Source organism: Cyanistes caeruleus, chromosome 20, assembly GCF_971803275.1.
Source record: "Cyanistes caeruleus chromosome 20, bCyaCae1.hap1.1, whole genome shotgun sequence".
Taxonomy (NCBI): Eukaryota; Metazoa; Chordata; class Aves; order Passeriformes; family Paridae; genus Cyanistes; species Cyanistes caeruleus.
The window spans coordinates 10867046-10876345 of record NC_141720.1 but is presented as its reverse complement, the minus strand read 5'-3'; the positions used below and the strand labels follow the sequence as shown (position 1 = coordinate 10876345).

At 53.7% G+C, this 9300-nt stretch overlaps 1 protein-coding gene across 1 annotated transcript; it reads left to right on the top strand.

Annotated features, from left to right (window-relative positions):
• Positions 1-1705: 1705 nt before the first annotated feature.
• Positions 1706-2805, top strand: LOC147649751 (olfactory receptor 14A16-like). Its single transcript, XM_086858237.1, has one exon. The coding sequence runs from the start codon at positions 1741-1743 to the stop codon at positions 2671-2673; it is 933 nt and encodes a 310-aa protein (XP_086714363.1). The 5' UTR covers positions 1706-1740; the 3' UTR covers positions 2674-2805.
• The last annotated feature ends 6495 nt before the right edge of the window (positions 2806-9300 follow it).

The following is a 9300-nucleotide window of genomic DNA, read 5'->3' as shown; positions in this document are numbered from 1 at the left end:
GCCTGGGGCCTGGGGACACTTTCTCAGTCACATCCCTCACTGGGACCCATTAAAAGGAAAAGAAACTTTGGAGTTGGATTCTGACTTGGACTTCTTGAGAAGTTTCTTCCCCTCCCTCTCAGGGACTGATGTTCAGGGCCTCAGCACAAAGCCCCAAGAGGCTCATTAAAGTCCTGCTGCTATGTCTGTGCCAGGCTCTTGGCACAGAGGCAGTTACTGGAAACCAGGAGGAGCTTCAAAAGCACATTTCTCTTGCTGAGCAGCTCTTCTCCCAGCTCTGAGTATTTCTGCTGGAGGGGAACTTGAATGCTCATGAAGCTCTGACATGCTGAGGGCTTCTGATCAGTCATAGAATATTTCCAAGACAAGGATTTTGATAAAAATGAGGACATTTCCTAAGACTTTGTATTCAAATTCCTAATATTGCAGAACGGCAGGGAGGAGGGGGGGGGATAAATATTAAAGATATTATGAATTTTGACAAGTTCTTGAGACATGCAGACTGTTACTTTTAGTGATCAGTAGCTTCACAGGAGATAGCTAATGTGCATTCAGCCACTCTGCCCATGGACAGCACCAGCATCACCTTTGCTGGACCCATCAGCCTTAATCTGAGCTGTCCTTTCTCCAAGCTGCAAACAGAACCTGCCCCCAGCCAGAGCCCTGCAAAAAGGCAGCGTTCTGTCAGGCCAAGGAGAGTGCACAGAGATTTGGGATCTGTAGGTGCTGGCAGGGAGAGATCAGACACAGGGAAACACCTGCAGGAGGAAAATCTCCAGGAAGCAGAGAGAAGATCAGGGAATGAGAGTAAACAAAAGCCCAGAAATCCTGTGACAGAGAGTTTAGAGATGTCCATAGGAGCCCCTGCAGTGCAGCCCCTCCCTCTGAACAAGCCCCCTCCCTTCTGTCCCCCCAGCCCAGCCTCTGCCCTCAGGGCTGGGCTCCCAGGTGTGAAGCCCCTCCTGTGCAGGCAGAGCTGCAGCAGAGCCGTGGGGCAGCTCTGCAGCCCCGGGCCCAGTTTCCTCTGCAGAGCACAGGGCTGGGAGCAGCTGCCCAGCACTGGGGGCTCTGGCGGGGGGCACAGCTGGCTCAGGGGGACGCTGTCCCCAGTGCCCGGCTGTGGGCAATGCTGGCAGTGCAGCCAGGGAAGGAGCTGGATCTCCCTTCATCCAAAGCCATCATATGGACACTTGGAAGTCTCCCTGAGATTTCAGTCCCAGCTGGGAGCTTCAATGCAGAATGCAAACCTGTCCTAGAGCATGTTTGTGTTATCTGAAAGACCCACGGGGGAAGGTAGAGGTGTTCTGACAGTGACAATGCTGTTGGGTTGGTGAGATGAGCAATGTGAGTCCTTGGATACAAAGGTGGAGCTGGGCTGTGGTGGATCCATCTGCTCTCAGCAATACCTGATGATCTTTAAGGAAAACATGGGAGAGTAAACATCCTTCATTTGAGGAAAGTGAAAGCCCAGAGAAACTCCAAATGAATGAAGTGACAGATCATCTCCCCTCAGTCTCCAGTCATCAGCTTGCATCAGGGAACTCACTCTGTTCTACCAGAGGGCAGCAGAAATGCTGAGAGTTTCTGATATCCAAAAATACCAGGAGAGACATGGGGGGGGGCTTAAAAAGAAAAACTCTGTGTTGCAGAGGAAGGTGCATGAGAAATGGTTTTGATTTCTCCTGTAACTCTTCACTGTCTTTTTCCTCATGAACAGGTCCCCATGCCCAGCCACAGCAAATGTCCAACAGCAGCTCCATCAGCCACTTCCTCCTGCTGGCATTGGAAGACACGCAGCAGCTGCAGCTCCTGCACTTCTGCCTCTTCCTGGGCATCTCCGTGGCTGCCCTCCTGGGCAACGGCCTCATCATCAGCGCCGTAGCCTGCAGCCACCACCTGCACAGCCCCATGTTCTTCTTCCTGCTCAACCTGGCCCTGACTGACCTGGGCTCCATCTGCACCACTGTGCCCAAAGCCATGCACAATTCCCTCTGGGACACCAGGACCATCTCCTATGCAGGATGTGCTGCACAGTTATTTATTCTTGTCTTTTTCATCTCAGCAGAGTATTTCCTGCTGACCATCATATGCTATGACCGCTACGTGTCCATCTGCAAACCCCTGCACTACGGGACCCTCCTGGGCAGCAGAGCTTGTGCCCACATGGCAGCAGCTGCCTGGGCCAGTGGCTTTCTCAGTGCTCTCATGCACACAGCCAATACATTTTCCCTGCCCCTGTGCCATGGCAATGTCCTGGGCCAGTTCTTCTGTGAGGTGCCCCAGATTCTCAAGCTCACCTGCTCCAAATCCTATCTCAGGGAAATTTGGCTTCTTGCTGTTGGTGTGTGTTTAACTTTTAGTTGTTTTGTGTTCATTGTTTTCTCCTATGTGCAGATCTTCAGGGCTGTGCTGAGGATCCCCTCTGAGCAGGGATGGCACAAAGCCTTTTCCACCTGCCTCCCTCACCTGGCTGTGGTCTCTCTGTTCCTCAGCACTGCAGCATTTGCCTACCTGAAGCCCCCCTCCATCTCCTCCCCATCCCTGGATCTGGCCCTGTCAGTTCTGTACTCGGTGCTGCCTCCAGCCCTGAACCCCCTCATCTACAGCCTGAGGAACCAGGAGCTCAAGGCTGCAGTGTGGACACTGATGACTGGATGGTTTCAGAAACATTAAACTGCAGGCCAATTTCTGCAAATCACTTGTAATAAAAGTCATCTTTGATTCTTCTTGTTGGTTTCATTATGGATGTTTTCTTTGTTTTCATTTTTAGATCTTGTCCACAATAAAATATCATTGTTTGTGCCATTTCTCATTTTGTTTCTCTCTTCATCTTCCCTTTGGCCACAGACTGTGCCAATGAGTGGCTGCGCTCTTGGTAGCTTTAAAGGAACTAAAGGATCTCCTAGAAAAGTTTTCTCCTGAGATCTCCTTTTTGTTCCCCTCTCTGGAGCTGCAGCAGCAGTGTCTGTGTGCAGAGCTGGGGCAGATCAGTGCTGGCACAGCAGCTGTGCCCAGGAGCAGCAGCACTTGGTGTTGCCAGTGCTGCTCCCGTGCCACTGCCCTGCTGCCCTCCTGCCCTGGTGTTGCTGCAGGGCCTGAGTGCTCTCAGGGCCGGGCACAGCCCTGGGGGTGGCAGTGCCGGGGCTGCAGCAGGGACAGGCCATGGGCACTGCTGGGGCAGCGCTGACGCCTCAGGGCAGGGCCTGGGGGCTCCAGGCTCCTTGTCCAGGCTCTCTCAAGAACACACCCAGGCCAATGCTCAGCACAGAAAACCCCCGTGAGCAGCCCCAGGGTGGCTGAGGGCAGGCTGGGGGCAAACAGCATGGCTGGGGCTCTGCAAGGTCCCTGGGGGAGACAGGAAGGAGCAGCAGAGCAGGGGCTGATCCATCCCCACTGCTCTGGACACCCCAGCACAGCGTCCCAGAGAATCCTCACGGAGCTGCCAACAACATCCCCCCTGTGCAGCCCTGGCCTCTCCCCCAGCTCAGAGAGGTGCTGCATCCTTGCAGGCACAGACACAGCAGCACTGGCTCAGGAGCCCCTGTTTGCACTGCCCAGAGCAGGTGTCAGCACCCCCATGGTGCTGCTGTGGGGAGATGAACCTGAGGGAGCACAAATGCCATCAGCCCCTGGGGCCAGGAAGGACTGGGGGATGCGAGGGAAAACACTCAGGTTTGTCGTGGCATCTGAAGTCACACAGAAAGTTTGTACTCATGAGCTGTGAGTTTCCTGTGCCACTGCAGATGTTGTTGCTCAGAGCCAGGGCTGCCTGGCAGTCACCCCCAGACTGCCTTGAGCATTTCCTTTACTTTACCTTTGCTTTCTTTACTCTTCCTGCTCCAGATTTCTTCCTATTTCCCACCCCTATTCCCTCCCCTGCAAACAGCCCATCCCTGTTTGCCCTTTCCTCTCAGGCCCCACTCCCCATTTCAGTTCCTGAGCTGGCACCATGAGAAGGTCCCTCGGGGAGCAGGATCATCCTACAGGTGCTTCAGGAATTGTCTGCAGGGTTCTGCAGTGCCTCATGCTGCTCCCTTGCCAGAGGCAGCACAGGCCAGGGGGGCACATCTGGGCTACTGTGTCTGGCTGTGGGGCTCCCTGTTCTGGGCAATGACGAGGAGCTGGAAAGGCTTTGCAGGACTGACAGGATGGGTTTTGGGGGCTGTGTGGAGAAGCTGAGGGACCTGGGCTGCTGGAAGTTGCGAAGAGAAGGCCCAGGGCTCATCCTGCACCTGCTCCAAGGGTGGTTTCAGAGAATCACAGAGTTAGCAAAGTTGGAAAAGACCTTGGAGATCATCAAGTCCAACTTGTGCCATGACACCACCTTGTCTTCCCTGAACCTCCTCTTCTCCTGGATTAACAACCCCATCTCCCTCAGCTTCCCCTCACAGAATGTGTGCTCCAGACCTGTCACCAGCCTTGTTGCCCTTCTCTGGACACTCTCCAACCCTTCCATGTCTTTCCAAAATTATGGGCCCAGAACTGGACACAGCACTCGAGGTGCAGCTCAACCAGTGCCAAGCATAGGGGAAGAATCCCTGGCCTGGTCCTGATGACCACACTGTTCCTGATCCAGGCCAGGTGCCATTGGCCTCCTTGGCCACCTGGGCACACTGATGGCTCATGCCCAGCCTGCTGTCCATCAGTGCCCAAGGTCCCTTTCTGCCTGCCTGCTGGCCAGCCTCTCTGTCCCCAGCCTGGAGCGCTGCAGAGGTTGTTGTGGCCAAAGTGCAGGACCCGGCACTTGGACTTGTTAATCCTCACCTTGTTGGGTTTGGCCCCTGGATCCAGCCTGTCCAAGTCCCTGTGCAGAACCCTCCTACCCTACAGCACATCAACACTCCCAGCCAACTTGGTGTCACCACGGTTCCATGAGGCCCTAGAGTGTCACAATGGTCTCCAGGATTCCATCAGGCCGCCCAGAGTCACAAAGTCCCTTTGGTTCCCTGGGGCCCTGCAGTATCCCAATGGCCCCATCATGACATGACGTCCTGCTCTGTCACAATGCTCTGCATGCTTCCACAAGGCCCTGCAGTGTCATAGGGGCCTCTTGGTTCCATGAGGCCTCAGAGTGCCACAAGGAATCCCTTGGTGGTGCAGTGCCACAGTGGAGCCCAGGTTACACAAGATCCTGCAGTGTCACCCTTGGTTCCATGGGGCACTACAATGTCACAGGTGTTCCCTTAGTTCCCTTAGAGTCCCTGCAATGGAACAATGGCCCCTTGATCCCACTGGGGCCCAGGGTCTCACCAGGGTCTCCTTGGTTCCACAGTGGCCCCTTGGTTCCACAAGGCCCAGCAGTGTCACAGTGGCCTCTGTGATTCCACGAGGACCCCGACTGTCACCATCGACTCCTTGTTTCCATGTAGCCCCACAGTGTCCCAATGGCTCTTTGGCTCCTTGGTGCCATGTGGGACACAGTGTCACTGTGGTCCTCTGAGTTCCACCAGGCCCCGCAGTGTCACAGTGGCCCCTTGCTTCCCCAGGGCCCTGCAGGGTCACAATCATCAGAGAATCAACCAGGCTGGAAAAGGCCTTGGAGAGCATCAAGTCCAACCTGTGACCCAACACCACCTTGTCACCCAGACCATGGCACTCAGTGCCACATCCAGACTGTCCTTAAACACTTCCAGGGACGGTCACTCACCCAGCTCCCTGGACAGCTCATTCCAATGCCCAATCATCCTTCCTGTGGAGAATATTTCCTAATGTCCAGCCTAAACGTCCCCTGGTGCAGCTTCAGGCTGTGTCCACTTGTCCTGGGACTGTTCCCTGGGTAAAGAGCCTGACCTCCACCTGGCTGCACCCTCCTCTCAAGTTGTTGCAGAGAGTGATGAGGTCTCCCCTGAGCCTCCTCTTCTCCAGGATAAACAACCCCAGCTCCCTCAGCCGCTCCTCACAAGATGTGTGCTCCAGCAGCCTTGTTGCCCTTTTCTGGACATGCTCCAGCCCCCTCCATGTCTTTCCAAAATTGGGGGCCCAGTACTGGACACAGCACTCGAGATGAAGCTCAACCAGTGCCAAGCATAGGGGAAGAATCCCTGGCCTGCTCCTGATGACCACACTGTTCCTGAGCCAGGCCAGGTGCCGTTGGCCTCCTTGGCCACCTGGGCACACTGATGGCTCATGCCCAGCCTGCTGTCCATCAGTGCCCAAGGTCCCTTTCTCCCTGCCTGCTGTCCAGCCTCTCTGTCCCCAGCCTGGAGCACTGCAGGGGTTGTTGTGGCCAAAGTGCAGGACCCGGCACTTGAACTTGTTAATCCTCACCTTGTTGGGTTTGGCCCCTGGATCCAGCCTGTCCAGGTCCCTGTGCAGAGCCCTCCTACCCTGCAGCACATCAACACTCCCAGCCAACTCGGTGTCACCACGGTTCCATGGAGCCCTAGAGTGTCACAATGGTCTCCAGGATTCCATCAGGCCTCCCATCCATCCATCTTTGGATTATACTGGGAGTGTCTGGACTCATACTGGGAGTATCTGAGAGAGACTGGCAACATACCTTGTACATCATCCCTCATACTGGGGGTGACTGGGAGCAACTAGGAGCACGCTGGGGGCAAATGGCATCATACTGGGACTGACTGGGTTGATCTAGCCAGAGGCAACTGGGACCATTCTGGGAGTGCTGGCATGTGACAAGGATCATCCTTGAGCTTACAGGGCTCATATTGGTGTTGAAAGGGAGCATCTGGGATCTCTGAATACCACAGGTTCCTTTCCCACTCTCTGAAAAAGGAGCTTCACAGTATCCATGTGTGAGGTGACCTTCACCTGAACCAGACGCTGTTAGGAGAAAAAGCTGCCTGTGATGGGAACTCCCACACAACAAGTCAATGCCTATAGAGAGCATTTTCCTTTCACAACTTCCCTCCTGGAGCCACAGTCCTTTTGGATCACACAACAGGCAAGAGAACAACACAAAATACTTGGCTGTGTCCAGTTTTTTGGCTGGACCTGCAAATGGAGGGAGTGCCAGGGTCCACTGCCACAGACTCTCCTCTTGGGGAACAGAACCCCCTCAGGCTCCATTCCAAATGCTGTGCACACCCTGCTGGCTTAGAAACAAACCCTTTTTTTAAGAAACTTTTGGCAGGAGCTCTCCCAAACATATGGCATTTAATGGCAATTTCCTTTCAAAATCACATCCATTCCAAAGGAAGAACAGAAAGCCCACAGCAATCCCAAAGGCACATATGGTACACCTGGGGAAATGCTCGACTTAGGGGCCAAGTGGGTTAAAAAATACCCATAAGAAGGCCCAGAGTCCAGCGTGCAAACTGCAGCAACCACTTACTGGATCATTTTGGCTGTGCTGCTCACGTCTGCAGACTGTCTGTCCCCCTGCCAGGACAGAAGGACACCCGTCAGGGGCTGGGCTGGCTGCTGAGAATGCCTCAGGCAGGAGGATCCTCAGGCAATGAGCAGGCACCCAGAGCCGCTCTGACACTGAGGCCTCTGTGCCCCACAGCAACGGGAACGCCACAAGGACATGGCAACATTCCTGTGACATCACAGCAGCAGCTCACCCAAAAACCTCCTGGAAGGTTCTCCTGGGTCACCAAGGAGCACAAAGGATCCTCAGAGGGCACAACCTATTGCCCTCCAAAGGATCCAAGAGGAACTCAGAAAATGCAGCAAACGAGGACACCCCCCCAGCCCAGCCTGGACACTCAGAAGGAACAAAGATGTGACCAAAGAAAAGGAAACACAACTTCTGTTCACTGATGCTTCTGATTAAAACCAGCAAGGCTTGTTCCCTCTGGGATCTTTGTTCTAGTTCTAAAAACAAACAAGATTCTCTGCTGTAAATGTACAGAAAGCAGGAACTTGGGGGAAAAGAAGGATGAGGGTGCCAAAGCCTTGTGTGACTTCTTGGACATCCTGTGGCTGAGGGTGTCCAAGGCAATGGACTCACAAGCGGGGTCCCTGCCCTCTCGACTGACAGCTGCCATCTCTCCTTCAGCCCCACACGTATCTCAAACAACCTCCTGTCAAGGGCCTCCATCCACACATTCCATCACCAACCAGAGATGCTCATCAACCAGGTCACCCAGCATCCCTGAGGCCACAGCAGGGAGTGCTCCTGGCATCTGGTAGAGCACCGTGGCTTTCCTGGGATCCTTCTGGTGTCTGTGGTTGAGAGGAGTGGGGTGGATGGAATCAGGATGGGTCACTGATCAGCAGTCCCACTGCAAGCAGTGCTTTCTCCTGCTGTGTGGGGACCATGTGGTGACTGATATTGGGCCTCCTCTGGCTTTGGCTCCTGCAGAGCACACAGTGGGTCAGACACTAAGCTGAGGGAAGGGGTCCCATGGAAACCCAGCACAGGCATTTCTCTTTGGGGACGGGGTTCTGCAGGGAGAAAGGAGAAGAGACTTTCCTGTCTGCTGAGATTCCCTCTCCTCCTTCAGCAGCCATACCACAATCCATCAGTACCAGAGTTGATAGGATCATTTACATGCCAGGCAACACAAGGCACTCAAAACTGAACCGTGCCAGAGCCCAGCCCTGCCTGCCCATTTGGAGGGTGTGGGAGAATGGAATTTCAGCTGGACTTGACCCACAATGATACTTTGCCACTTGTGGGTTTCTCACAGCCTTAGAAGGAGTTTGAGATCTCTCCCAACACCTGCTCACCCTTCAAGTGCACACACGTGCCTGGGGACAATTCAGGTTCACTGGAGTGGTGGTTGCTTCCCTTTGAAACAGGAGCTGTTGCCTTTTCTGGTGTGCTTAACTCCTTTCTAACTATTAGAAAGTGGGAGAGTAAAGGAAATGACCCTGGTGGTAGGGGACCAGAACCTTGGAAAAAGATGAATCGTCTTTTGTCTGAATTACAAATTAAAACTCTTTCATTTATTCCTTTAGTACTAATCTTTTACTACAAACAAAAGCATGTTTCTGAGCTGATTGTTGGGATTCAGGGCTTCATTTCTTGTTCTTGTTGTTATTATTATTTATTAGTATTACTTTTCATTGTTAAGACTTTTAAATCTTAAACACTAATAACAATGGCTGGATGTCACACTGAAATATGAGTGAAACACACATTGAAAAACAATGACTGAAAGTCTCTTGCTTTTCCCACTGGGATAAAACTGTACAGTCAAGTCCAAGTTGCAAGTGCATTCTCAAGATGGAAAATCCTGTTAATGGTGGGTCTGGTGTGGTTTGGAGCTGGGGAAGGGTCTCATCCCCTCCCAGAGCTGCCCCAAGCCCGCTCTGCTGCCACGTCTGCACTCACAGCCCCTCATGGCTGCCCTGCCCTGGGGACATGGTGGCACCCCCTCCTGCCAGGGC

Excerpts from the sequence above, each read along its gene's own strand:
- LOC147649751 (XM_086858237.1), top strand. The coding sequence starts at position 1,741 with ATGTCCAACAGCAGCTCCATCAGCCACTTCCTCCTGCTGGCATTGGAA.